The sequence below is a fragment of the Leopardus geoffroyi genome, chromosome A2, assembly GCF_018350155.1.
Source record: "Leopardus geoffroyi isolate Oge1 chromosome A2, O.geoffroyi_Oge1_pat1.0, whole genome shotgun sequence".
Taxonomy (NCBI): Eukaryota; Metazoa; Chordata; class Mammalia; order Carnivora; family Felidae; genus Leopardus; species Leopardus geoffroyi.
The window spans coordinates 113,154,785-113,169,158 of record NC_059331.1 but is presented as its reverse complement, the minus strand read 5'-3'; the positions used below and the strand labels follow the sequence as shown (position 1 = coordinate 113,169,158).

Sequence of the window (14,374 nt, the reverse complement as noted above, 5' to 3'; positions counted from 1 at the left end):
ATAATGATCTTTCATGACCTTAATGATGGTGAGAGTGTAGTTTGTAGTCATAACAATGAAAAAAACAGCACAGAATATGACAAAGCCCAATAAAGGAAGTAAGTGTTTTCCTCTCACTACTATAGTCTGAGGATTTTTTTGAAGCTTAAAGCAATTCACTGGAAGAAGTCTAAACAGTACCAGGTCCTAAGCACTAAATAATGCACCAGTCCAAATAAGAGCTAAAGGACTGCCAAGTTGAAAGCCAAGGTATCATTTATTTTTCTTGTGCAGCCTACCATTACTTCTAATTCTGATCAAATTTTTCGTATACAAACAACTGCTTTAAGGAAATCCTGTCTATCTTGCAGTTAGGCCTATTTTGATGATTTTGAAAACATGATCATTGATATGGTTTAAATATTCACAGCTTTAGTTTTGTCTAGCCAAATATTTTGATGAAGTTAGAATTTAGTCTAAAAGTCATGAATTGGCAAGAACAATGTGGTTTGTGAGACCAGATTGGAAGGTTTATCCAATTTGGATAGAAGTCTGTAGTGACTTTCAGAGTTGGCATTGGAATTCTCTTCGACTAACTTCTTTTCTTATCACTGATTATCTAGCCAGTCTCCAAATTCTCTCAAATATTCTTTGCAATAGTAGCTCATATTCAACTCCCTTTGTACTTTTCTCTAGATTTTTACTTCTTAAAAAATTTTTAAGCTCGTTTCACTGACTCCTCTTTGTCACAGTTTGAAATGCTTCCCTATTATACCCTAGACCAATTCAAACCTTCCCAACATAAACATTTCTCTCTACATTGGTTCCTTCTTCTCTGCCATTATAAATATGCAGATCTCACCCATTCAAAATCAACTTATTTAACCAGTCTCCTCTTGTTGAATACTGAAGTTTTTAACTAAGATTTTATACTTGGTATTATATCCTGCTCATTCTTTACTCAGTGAATATAAGAGATAGTAGCACATTTATGGATGGGATAACATACACTTATTAAAATGATTGTTGAAATATTGACATGGAAAAATACTTGAAATGCTTTGAACAAAAGTATTTTTATACTAGACTATTCGTAGCATATTTCTGTCTTAGGTACAAACAGGTATATCTGTCTGGAAAATATATGGCAATGTTTAATGCTGGGTGGTCAGACCAGGGAAATATTTATTTAAGTTGTAGTGTCTAGGTGTTTTTGGATGTTTTATAATAAATATGCATTATCTGCACAATAGAAGTGATAAAAGTACAGAGAAAAATAAAATGAAAATATGCTTAGATGTGAAAGTGATTGATGTTAGGAAGTTAGAATTAATATTTTTTTCCTGATTTTGTATACTTCCAATTTTTTATATTAGTACTAAATAATATTTAAATTTGGTATAAAAAGCATTTAATACCATTAATAATAATACTTAAAAAGAAACTTTTAATTGAGTATAGTTGACACGTTACATTAGTTTCAGGTGTACAACATAGTGATTCAACATTAATAGAATTGAATATTGACATTTAGTATTAAATGATATGAAATTAATGCTTAATTTAAAAAATATATTTGTTTTATATAAGTATATGCCAAGCTATATATAATTCCAACAACATCACTCTTCTAAAGCTTTAGAGCTTGCTTTTCCCTACCCCAAATTCAAACTTCTAACCCTGGGAATCAAGTTCTCCATAACTTAGCACCTGTAGGCTACTGCCTTTCATTATCTAATGTTGTATCTCAACAAGATTTCAGTGGTATTGCATGGAATTCCCAGTCTTGTCTGCTTTACCATTCCCCTAACTCTCCGTGACATTGCCTTTCTGCATGTCAACACTCATCTTTTCTTCAAAGTCTAGGCCAAATGCTCTCTTCTATAGACCCGCTCCAGTTTAGCTCCAGCATCTGAGTACATTACCAAAATTTTTTTTTCGTTTTTAAAGCCTATTCACTCCTTCCTGTGTAGTACTTTTGCACATACATTAACTCTCCAACTTAATTTATTGCACATTTGGGAGTGGTATGGAGAAATAAATTAGTAAAGCTAATTAAACTAGTAAAATCTATCCTCACAAAACACGATCAGTCACTTATGGAGCGTAAAACAGATCTGGGTATGAATTCTGCCTTGGTAACTTGCTGGCTGTGTGTATGTATACAAAGTCCTTAATATCTCTGTGCCTTGTTTTTCTTATTTGAAAAATTGAGGGAAGTGGTATTAGTATTGCTGAATAATCAGTGAAACAATTATATAAAGCATACATTGTTAGAGTGCAGATTATCTGCTAGAACATCAAATACAGTGGTTTAGCTATAAAGATTGTTTCCCCACCAGGTGTCAGTCTTGAGGTGAGCAGATGATTGAAGGGGCCGCTCTGACAATTTAAGTATAGGGCTTCCTTTGCCAAGACAGCTGCTCCAGTTGTTTCAGATAACAAAAAGAGGGAAAGAGGAAGTGAGATCCAGACAACAAAAAGAGGGAAAGAGGAAGTGAGATCCAGAGTTGCACGTTTCACTGGCATCATTTAGTCCTGTAACACGTTTAGATGCAAAGGAGTCTAGGTAGTTCAGTCTTAGCTGTGTGCTCTACTGAAACTCAGGTCCTATTATCGAAGATAGAAGGGAAAAAATGGGGCCAAATGGCACTCATAACAAAATCATGATTCTGAGACTGAAAGACTAGTCCCAAACCCAACTGGGATGTATCCTCAAAAATAAAGTCCTTGTGGGACCTACTTATAGCTTCCATCTGATCTTTCTAGTGCAACTTCTACTTATAGATGTGCTACATATACATTTTCCTTCAAACTATTAAAATTCCTAATGACAGGCAATCTGTCTACATGTCTTATTTAACTTTTAACTTGTCCCCTCATGTGCTTTACTCTCGGCCCTCAGATCACAACACAACAATCACAATCACAAACACACAAGGGTATTCCATAAATTTCAGTTGTTAAATATGGCTCTCCAGAATGTGTGACTGAAATTTATGAACATGTTACATTTGTATCAAGGTGATGGTAGAAGTCTCTGGCTAGTAAAGAAAGCCTGATTTATCTTTTAGCTAATTTTTCAGTTCTTTGTAATTTGGATATTCTTTCTACTTCCACTGTTGGTTGAGCAGCTATCAAAAGGGAATAGAGAAATTTGGATGGCCCTGCATCTTTCAGTATCATCGGCTTTACAACTTTCTTCAAGTAGCTTTTTGGAATTATGTAATGTCCTCTACCAATGACAATGTATGGATGTTACTACATTTCCTCATGTGAGAATGCTATTGTCTGGCAGCTCCAAGGGTCATGTAACACACAATGGTAAACAAAGAAGCATTTTGTGCATTCTTAGATCTTTACATTTTTATTTTAAAACATAAAATTTCACATTGATTAATATCTATATTAAACAGAATGATGCATTAATTAAATGCCTTGTCATAACTGTTATAAGCTCTGTTAGAAAAATAAACATCTCACAACAAACTACAGTGTCAGCTCTTTAATAAATACATAAAACAGAAGTTAGTAGTCAATTAGAATTACATGAACAGTTTCATAGTATATTTTGTGAAATTATCATATTTCCCAATTTTCTGTGTCATTTAAGGCAATTTAACTTCATGTATAATTTAAAGCCAGAAATAATAAGAAATTTGTTTAATGAGAATTTGTTTTTCTTAAGAGCTATTTTATATTCAAATATTTTAATTTAAAAATACACTCTATATTATTTTTTTTACAAAGGTGGGATTTGTTAAATGAGACAAATAAGGTTTTATTACTGATAATTTAAAAACATTTCTAAATTTTATTTTTGCAGAGGTTTTAAAAAACTTTAATGAAGTAGCTGGTAAATGTAAAATAGTTTTTAAAGTTGTATTAAATATACATAAAATGAATTTCTATATTATGTGCAAATTTATATTTTCTTACAATTTAGAATTACAATATTTCATATTCAATATTCTTAATAAAATTTATGTACCATAAATTTTGTTATTGTGGAGAATTCTTATCAAAATCACATTTATCTGTGGTATAGTGTAAAGTTAGTAAATGTTCTTTACACAAATCACACATTTTCCATCCTTGATAACTGCAGGGTTTTTTTTTTTTTATTGTTGGGTTAAATAATTTTAACTGAAGTAGGCCATAGAGGTTGGAAATCTGAATAATAGAGTTAGCTTATGAAGATAGATTTTATGCAGGAAAGTATGCAGGTAGATAAAAGAGTAGTGTTATTACTCTCAGGTGTTTCATTAACAGCTGCCCAGATAGCTGAACAATTGTTTTACATAATTCAAATAACTTAAATATGCATTTTAATGACAGTCATTACATGGGCTTGAAGGTAAATTTATCAGAGCCAAAGAAAAAATCAAACCAAAAGAAAAAATCAAACCAAAGAGAAATGAGAAAGAATAAAATTGTAGGAGGACTTGAGAGGACAGTTGTTTGTTTGTTTTTTTCCTACAGTACTGATTGGTTGTATCATATTTTTCTTTTGTTATTGACATCAGACAAGATACTACAAAATCTAATTACAATGGTTTCACATATTTTCCAGTTAATTCTGTTTAAAACTGAGATGATCATATGAAAGTATTCTTTAGAAAGGCATAGAGAGATTAAAAATTTGTTAGCAAAATTGGGAGAAACCCACCCATTCTTATTAGTTAAGGTAGGTATGCTGAAATCGTAGCCAGTAGCATAAAGTATAAATAGGAAGATGAAAGAGCTTTTACAACCTAAAGGTTTGCAGGATTTGAGCTCATAATCAGATAGACTCCATGATGAGTTGTATGTGATTCAGTTGTACTGAAAATTGGCTTCACATGTTACCATAAATTGGTTCTGAAATATTTATAAGGAAAGGAATGTCCCTATCCCCATGAACATTTAAAGATGAATTAGTGTAATGTTATATAAGAACAACTTTAAACACTGCATCTAAGATGCCAATGATTGTAAAATATAATCACAATTTTAGAGATGCGAATTGAAAAAGTAGAAATCTTAGAATCAATGAAATACGAATATGTATAATCAGTTACCCATAAAAAAATTGCCATAGAGTAATTATAAAAGAAAAAGGAAATTATCTGAAAGAATGCTAGTTCTATATTTCTCTGAAAATATATCTCAGTTTACATTGCATGAATTGGAGTTCATAAGGTCAATATAAATAAGGATCATCATAAGTTAAATGTTAAGAGTATATAAAACAGAATACAATGTGCACATGATTGAACTCCCAACTAGCTATATTTCACTTGATACTTATATTAAAAGATCTAGATCTCAAATCCTTTAGACCTGAAAGAAGCTCAAATGGTTGTGAAAATTTTAAATTCTTAATTTTAATGGGTGTGTGTTGGCTCAGGTGCATAATGAATTTTGAAATCATTAAGAGATTTTTGGAAATGAAGAACTTCATTATATCATTACATTCAGTTATTTTTCATGATTAGCCTTATTGAGCTTGGAGTTTTAGGCAAGCTCTTAGGAAAAGTGAGTAGGAAAACTAGGAGTAAGGAAAGGAAGGAAAAGTCATTGAGTATAACTTAACTATACCAGGTACCAGAAGGAATATAATTCTATGGAGAAAAATTTTCATAGTTCATCATGATCATATTTCAGTGTCTCATGGATACCTATTGTCATACACAAGAATATCGTTAGTGGAATTAAGTATATGTTTTTTTTTTTAATTTGGAATTTATTCTTTTGTGAAGTTTTGCATCTTTTTCACCCACTAATTTTGAGTTTTGAAAAATTTGCCTCCAAATAAATCTATTCTGATAACCTTAGATTTCCTTTTTATCCTTATAAATCAAAGCTGTATTGAACATTCAGTACATAATCAGATTTTTGGTGAATTTTTGAGTCTTTCAGAGAATGTCTATGACTTCATACATATTAACAAGTTTCAAAAAAAGGTTTCAAATGTTTAGAAATCCATGTACACTGTGGTGTAAAGATGTCCCCAGAGAAACAAAATGCATACAGTTATATTGTAGTGTATATATGGCACATGTCTAAATCATTACATACTTTAGGGCACAAAAATGCTGTCGTACCAAAAGTGTTCAAGTTCTTTGTTAATTATTTAAAATTTCATTACTTGTTTAATATCATGAATCTCAAAAGGCTCCTATGGTCGTATTAGTTGAAAATAGGCTCTATTTACATAAATTATTTAATCTAAGCATACCCTGTTTTCCCTTACCTTTTAATTAATTCTAACTAGTCAAATATTAATTCTCTTCTCAAAGCCATTTTATAGGAAAATATCCATTATTCAAGTAAAATATAAGCTCTAAAATCTTTAAGAATTAGGTCTTTAAGTAAAAAAAGAAAGCACAAGACATCACAAGCATAACTACAATCATCATCAAGCCTTGAACTGCCTATGAGAAAGTCTGTCTTTTCCTATAACAGCGTTGGTCCATTATATTAGTGCAAACTAGTGACAGCATAAAAACAGAAGCCCTCGGTTTTTAAGGGTTTCATTTTATTATGCTCCTTTGGATAACTCATTCTACATGGAGATTAGTATGAACATTATAATGTTAATTTTTAAAATTGTTGGCATTTTAATAAATGGATAATTTCCACTTTTTCCTTTTGCGGAGCTATAGTGTATCCATATTTTTTCTTTTTAAAATGGATGCTATGTGTGACAGGCAGGCTGCAAAATACGGTTTTTATGTTATCCTTGGTGATCAAAGATATCTTACACAAGTGAGTCACAGTACTGAATTATGTCAATGTCCCCAATTTCATTTGGGGAAGGAAATACAGTTCAACTTAGCATCATAATTGCGTGGCTGGAGGGGACATTTAATGGGACTGCTGTGTTTGCTCCAGAACACTTATATGTTTTTAAATCCTCTTTGTGGTAAAATAAGGGGTGGGAGTTAGTCTCATTAAAATGCAAATATCCTGGCATTTCTTCCAGTGCTTGAAGACAGCAAATTTGGGAAGTTAATTATAAGAAAGCATTTTAAATAAATTCCTTTGTTCTCATAGGCAAAGCTCTGTACTACACACAGGACTATTGGACTTCTAGCCAATAAAATCAGACCAAATAAGTCCGTAGGGATATGGTAATTGTGAAGAAGTTTCCACTGGGGAAGACAAAAGCTGATGGCCTCTATATCAAGCTCTCAGGCTGAGCACTACACAACTCACAGGCTGTCGTTTGAATGGACTTCCCTGTACTTAGGCCATGCTGAATTCTCTTAGAAGCTGATTAGCAAGAAAGATTACAAGCCAGTCGTGGAATTCAGTTTGAATTACTCTTTTCTGCTTTCCTTTGAAATTTTCTCATGCTCATATACTTAAGACTTCAGTAAATCACATTTAAAAATACTTGCCAATCAAATATTTTAAAGATTCAAGAGGTAGCATGATATTGTGCAACGAACACTAGCCTGGCAATCCGAAGATAGAATTTCTCTTCAAATGCTGCCACTTAATCACTTGGGTGTTTTTAAGAAATCATTTAAACTTTGTGAGCCTCAGTTCCCTGACTAACTAAGAGGATGAATTAGCTTACTTCTAAGCTATTGTCTATCCTCCTCCCACTGTATACCTTTAAAATTCTGGTGAGTAGGGTTGAGGTGATTCAGGGACAGAATCTCTTAGGCTGTACTGAAATGCAAAAAAGAATAGAGCTTACTATAGCTTTTAATTTGAAAAATGCTTATATCTACTTGGATTTAATATCTGAGAGAGCGCACTAAAAAATGTGGTACTTTGCTTGAGGCAGAGTTTCTAAATACCTTGTGAACTTCAACCTGATGATTAGACAAATGAAATGGTGGAACATCCAGTTTATCAGGTAAGAAGATGTAAGACTCCACGTCTGCACACAACGAAGCTGTTCCGATTTTGATGTGACTTTACAGTGTCCCTTATTAAACATTCAGCTTTTAAAACATCAGTATTCTAATAAAGTGACATTGTATTATTAGGTTTTTATGGCAGTAGTAACTTAGCACTTATTTAATCCAGTCATCTGTGACATAATATAAACTTATCCTGTAAGAAAGAAAAAACATGAAGGCAAAGAGGAGAGAATGTTGGGATTAGTATCTTGTAAAAAGCAGAAAACATAAACAGATGCATAACACTACACAGTTTCGAAAGAAGTTTCCCTCAAGATTAAGGTTTTATCTATTAACCTCTTGAATGAGTGAAACACTAACCATTTATTCATCTAGATGTTCTTGTCTAGTCACTGCCAGTTGTAGAAGTGTTTGGCAACAGTACTATAACTGCCTGTTATTTTTTTCATCCACATGTTCGGTGGAGGGATTACTGTACCCTTGTAGTGACACAGTGCCCAAACTATCTCACAGCATTGTCTCTCTCTGGGAAGCACAGGAATGGCAGGTACCTGTAAAGTGTAATCAGTGCTCTTCAGATGATCTACATTCTATGCTGATCTAAATAAGTTATATATTACAGTAAAGTGCTACAATGACACTAGTCTCAAACAGTAGTAAGACACATTTTTCTCTGAAAAATTCAGCAGCGATGTGAGTCACATGATGATGAGGATGCTTGTCAGTCTTCATTCAAGTGGACAACCAGCAACCAGCATGATCTAGAACAGTTTGTCTCCTCCTGTGACTTCTAACAGTATATTTTCTAGGAGCAATTATTAAAAATCCAGTTTCCCATAAAGTACTTTTTATCTCTTTAGAAGTTGCACCTGAAAGTTTCATGAGCATTTAATTTGCTGATATCCATTTTTATTTCTTCAGGTTTCTCACGTCGGTAGGTTACTGTTCTTGTGCAAACGCTTTGCAGGATCAACTTGTCCTTGATGGAGAAAAAATACTATCGTTAATTAACAGCCTAAATATTGGAAGTGGATAATGACATACTGATAGTAATTCTTTTTCAGAATCCACTGACCTTTTTTGAGGCTGACACCCTGTAATCTGCCGAGGACTTAATTTTATTACTGTTCCATTGTAGTATCACCTGTCTAATGATAAGGACTTTAAGCAACCCAATCAAGAATGTAACTATGAAGATGATGAAAAATATTCTTAAATAGCTTGGGCTAGAGAAACATTCTGTAATGAAGCAAACAAATAAATGGATTAAAACTAGAATGAGTAAATCAAAGGATTCTAACAAGCAAACAATGTTCTCCATCTCAATTAATAGGACCAGAGATATTTTCAAACCTGCATTTTTAAAACAGGAGAATGCCATTACTATTGATTCAAAAATAAACTCCATAATTTCTTTATTACACATTTATTATTAAAATGTTTCCAAGAGACATTCTTTAATTGTATTAACTGGAATGTGTCCAAATCCCTTAAACAAATAAAATTTTACCTGTGGCAGAGAAGAGACAGTTTTTGTGGTGTGTACTGTTGGTCACTAAGTGGGAAACAGGATTTAAAAATTATTTAACAGCTCTGTGTATTAGCATATGTTTCTCTGGTTATGCTTGCTCTTCATTTGTTGCACATCAGTAATGGAAAGTAAAGTAAACAATGCAGAAGCTAAAAGCAGTACTACTCTAATAGATGAATAGCTATTTCCTTTGAAACTGTAGTGTAAATTTCCATTATTATTACAAGTAGCTTCTCCAGGGAGTAGGAGTGTCCAACTCGGGACAATATGCAAATCTCTTTCCTCAATTTTTATTAATTTGGTTTTTACTTGTCCATTAACCAAATCTGTCATATTTTGCTTCTAAAAATTCACTGTGTATTTTTTTCAAGAGCAAATAATGACTAGCTGGCGAAGGAAATGCTGCATTAAGAGGAGGAACATACTAGGTCTCTGTTTTAGTACCAGAACTTTGGCAAACTCTAGTTGGAAAGTCTGCAGGCTCTGTGGATGCCAGAAGTATTACCCTATTTTAAGGGGAACATTGCACAATATGTCAGTATTCCACAGAACTCACCAGCTGCCCCAGATTCACAAAATTACCTCCTGGCTTAAAGAGGCAAGTATTTTCTACCCATTCTCCAGACTTTGGGGACTTCACCTAAATGTATGAAGGTCTCCCTGAGAGGGCCTTTTGAGAGGGGACCTTCCAAGTCTTAGACCTTACCCAAACATGGGTAATTTCTGTCTGAATTCCCAAGGGATGACCAAGCATGCTTTTGAATAAACCAAGAGCTCAGGAACAATGTAAGGGCTCCTCACCAAGTGAGAACACTTCGAGCCCAGTTTTCTTTTGGTCAATGACAAGGGTCCTTGAAAGAAAGGGTAAAGGGAGTCCGGAGGGCTACTAATTGGAATAGAAACACCAAATGAGAGTACAAGTCACCCTTTGTTACTGTTCTCACACACAGAGACAATCCAAGATGCTCTATTCAAAAGTGGTGCCCTTGGAGTCTTCCAGAGTGACCTTCAAGTCTATGACATGCATGCCTTTCATCCTGACAGACTGTCATTTCCTCTGGCTGTCTTAGAACTAGTCCATCAGGCTAAAGCAGATCCTTAAAGGGGACACGTGGCTTGATCCCACTTTTTGGCTTCTTGCCTAGGAGGAGATTAGCCAGAAGACCAAAACACCCTTTAAGTGTGATTGAGTGGATAGATAATAGGGGTGGCTAACAAATGTCCTTTTCCTCTCCTTCCACCATAGTTGTGAAAGGGAGGGGAGCCCCCTAGCTACTGTTACATTTTACAAATATTTCTAATGGGTTAGGATAGAGGACATTTTCAAGGCTCAAGTCTGCATGCATTTTAAAATGTTAGAATATCATTTTGGATAGCCAAACATTTAGCCTTGGCCATGACTCTCATCTTGGTTTAGGTCAAGCAAGGGCTTTTCCTAAGGACCTTTAAGGGAATACTTTTTGTAACCACACTTAGGTCAGAGTAGGTTTGTTTACTTAACATAATAAATGACATGTTGACAGGAAGGGCTCTATTTATTAGAAAAGGCACTTGGCTTTCTGGAGTGATTGCTGCAGCCCCAGCTGGCAGCACATGGACTGTTTTCAAAGCCAAATTTATTATGGACTAAGATCAGTGTGGATGCAAAAGAAGAAGGAAACAAAACTGGAGAAACTTTATTCTTCTGTGCAGTCTCTGTAAGAGCTGGAATTATTTTCATAGGTTGGAGGAGAGACTAGAAATAATAGTAGCAGTAGAAATTCTTTCAAAGAAGACATAATTTAAAGCTTAAGTTCTAATTCATGTGTACTTCAACACCTTAACACCTGAGCAAAGTCAGATACTGGCTTTTGAGTTCTAATGAAGTTTTGTCTTAAAGTGGTCTTTGAACACAGCTTTCACATGTTTCTCCCATTCGTGTGTCATCTTTTAATTTAAATATTTCTGTCATGTTCACTGGCTCATTTGCTGTCATACAATCTTTGAGGTTGGTATTATCATCTCCATTACAGATGAGGAAACTGAGGCTCAGGGAAATTTTGTAAGAGGGCTGGTATTTCTTATTGGTGTCAAGGAACATGCTTTAAGCTTAAAAGTTTTCATGCCCTTTCCATTAGGCTGCCTTTATAATCACTCACCCATAAATTATATTTATATCAGAATGAAAAACACCAGAAAGGGATGGCCCTTTTTAGGACATATATTTTGCAAAAGCATGTAATTGCTACTTTGAATTTTTGGTTCACCTGAAATATAAAGGAGAGTTTTGGTTTTACATGAGGAAGGTTGTAACTGGAAGTAAGCTGGGTTATGAAAGAGAAGAATGTCTCCATAGAGTTTATGTTTAAGGGTGAAATGGACTGTACATAGGAAATTTCCATTCTTGGCTCACTGAATCCTCTGTAGACACTCTGCTTGGTGTGCTTCCATAGCAGGGCCCAGCATGGGCATTTAGCTGGATAATTGAGACAGGAGATCTACTCATTCAGCTGAGCTATGGCAAATATACTCAGCTGCTTTTTATAAAGTACCATCTCTGGAAGACTGAAAACACTGAAGCAGTTTTTCCTTTCTTTAGGATGATTGATTATGGGCTCTTTGGGGGAATATGATTCTCTACAGATACTCTCCAGTGCTTTCATTATAAGCTTTGGTTTACCTGATGTTTGGTCCATATAATGCTGTTCTGTGAGAGCACATGAAGTTTTACAATGATCAAGTATAGCTTGAGATAGATTATGAGGGTGAAGACATTGCACACAATTCCTATAAAGACAAACAGAAATGAAACATTTAATCTTTGAATAGGTTGTATGCTGGAAGCCGAGCTATCCCGGCCTGAGGGGCAGGGCCCGGGCTGTGGAAGGATTGGTGACTGCAGGGCGGCCCACCGACAGTGAAGCTTCTTGGACTCCCGTTTTTAGGTAATTAGGCCTTAACACTACCTGGGGTATTGTCTGTTGGGGAACTGCCCTCGGCAGGCCCCCTGGGAAAAGAACCATTAGGGAAGAAAATAAGGCTCCCCAAGAAATTGTGCAGCCTTAGGTTTAGCCCTTGCCACCCCCTATGGAGACTCCTCTACTTACAGGAAGGATAGCCTCATACCTTTGCCAGCAAAGAGGGCCTGTAAAGGAGAGACATATGGATTTGAAAGCCTCACTCCAGCAACTAACGAGTGTATCTCTGGGCACAGGTGACTTCAACCCCTAGGCCCACCTGGCCCCCCGGAGGCATTCCAGATGATGACTGAACCTAGTCTGTTAAACTACAGAATGGTTCATTGGTTCCTAAGTGCATTGTCTCTCTGAGAATGTATAAGGCATGGGTTTCTAAGGCTTTTTCAGCCCCTTTTTGGCAATTCGGACCAAGGCAAACACATTGTTCTGGCCTCATGTGGTTAGGAGGTCATGTCCCTGTAACTGTTCCACTTGAGGTGTTGAGAAATGGAGGGCCTTTCATGAGAACAGCAAAGCAAATGCTTTGTAGATTACAGATAAACACAGGTGCATAATGGAATAACGTAAGTAATTAATCTATAATCAAAGTGTATGCGGGAAAGTTAGGGTAAAATCACCATGTTATTTCTTAAAGGTCGTTTATACATAGGAACATTTTCAAAATGAGGTAATGTTAGAAAAAACATAGTTGACGTATGCTACAAGGAAATCACTAGTATATATAATGCCACGTTTACTGCAATAAATCGGCCAGTTCAACACACTGCTGTTGTCTGTGTCCATTTTTATTTTAGTTTTTTATTTTAGCTTTTTTATTTCAGTTTTTTATTTTTATTTTTGTTTTAGTTTTGTTTTATTTTCACTTTTTCTCCGATGCTGTTCATCCTTCTGGAACCCCTGGACCTGCTGGAGCTGGACTCCGGCAGTTGTGAGCCCATAGTATTTTTTGCAAGACGTAAAATATCAAAATAGAGTACTGTTTTAGGATAGTAGTCTTGTAAAACTGGGAAAGAAAGCCAAAATATTTATTTGTAATACTGGCTGAATTTAATACCATGCAAAATTATATTCTAATCACTAAAACTATTTTAATAATGTGTACAGTCAAAATCATGATTTTTTTTGTATTGAGAAGAAAATACCCAAGAAATACATAAGAAACTTTTATTACAAATAAAATTAGCAAAAATATTTTAGAAGATAAATGTTATACTACTAGAAAAATTTATCAGTGAATACACAATTCAAGTTTCACTTGGGTTCATTAGGAATAACTCCATCATTATGTTTAAGTACTGCATTTCCAAGAGAGTTACATAAATTCCCATGTATAATTTTAAAAATTTTACTTGAGCTACCAATCTGAGAAAGTGAATGTCTTAAAATTTTTGAATAAAACAAATTAGAAGGCACAATGATGTTTAGAGTAGTGGTCTTTGAACAGGCTCAAGTTGTTACTGGAAAATTAGTTACTGTCACAAAACAATAATGCCATCTTCACTTAACATATCACCTATTACTTATACATCACTTTTTTCCAGGGGTGCTTCATAGCCAGTATCTTTCTTTATTTTTAAAATAATTAAAAAAACTCAAAAATAAAAAAATTAAAAAACCCAATAATAATAGCTAATATTTATTCTAGGATTATTATGCACCAAGTAAAAATGGGTTTTTTTTCACATGAATCATCTAACTTAATTCTGTCACAGAACTATATAGCAAAGTAGTATTATTATAATCATCACTTTCAATATCAAGAAACTGAGGCACAGAGAATTTCGACAACATACCCTAGCTCAAACAGCTAATTGATGGTAAACTGCCATCAATTATCATCATGTTGGATACCTTAAGCCTTGTGTAAGCAAGGCTATATGTCAGTTATATCTCATGAAAGCTGGGTAAAAAACAGTGAGCCCTTATGAACACCAAATCTTATTCTTCAAAACAACAAACCTGTTTCAACAAAGCTAAAGCAAGGGCACCTAGGTGGCTCAGTCGGTTAAGCCTCAGACTCTTGGTTTTGGCTCAGGTCATGATCTCAC

General features: G+C 34.5%; 1 protein-coding gene across 1 annotated transcript in view; it reads right to left on the bottom strand.

Annotated features, from left to right (window-relative positions):
* Positions 1-4,022: 4,022 nt before the first annotated feature.
* The window catches only part of ITGB8 (integrin subunit beta 8), an 85,902-nt gene continuing 75,550 nt past the window's right edge, over positions 4,023-14,374 (bottom strand). The window contains exons 12-14 of the mRNA XM_045495044.1: positions 12,029-12,135; positions 8,914-9,077; positions 4,023-8,817 (exon numbers count right to left, since the gene is read on the bottom strand). Coding sequence (XP_045351000.1) covers positions 8,695-8,817; positions 8,914-9,077; positions 12,029-12,135 — 394 coding nt within the window. The 3' untranslated portion in view covers positions 4,023-8,694. The remainder of the gene's footprint in view (positions 8,818-8,913; positions 9,078-12,028; positions 12,136-14,374) is intronic.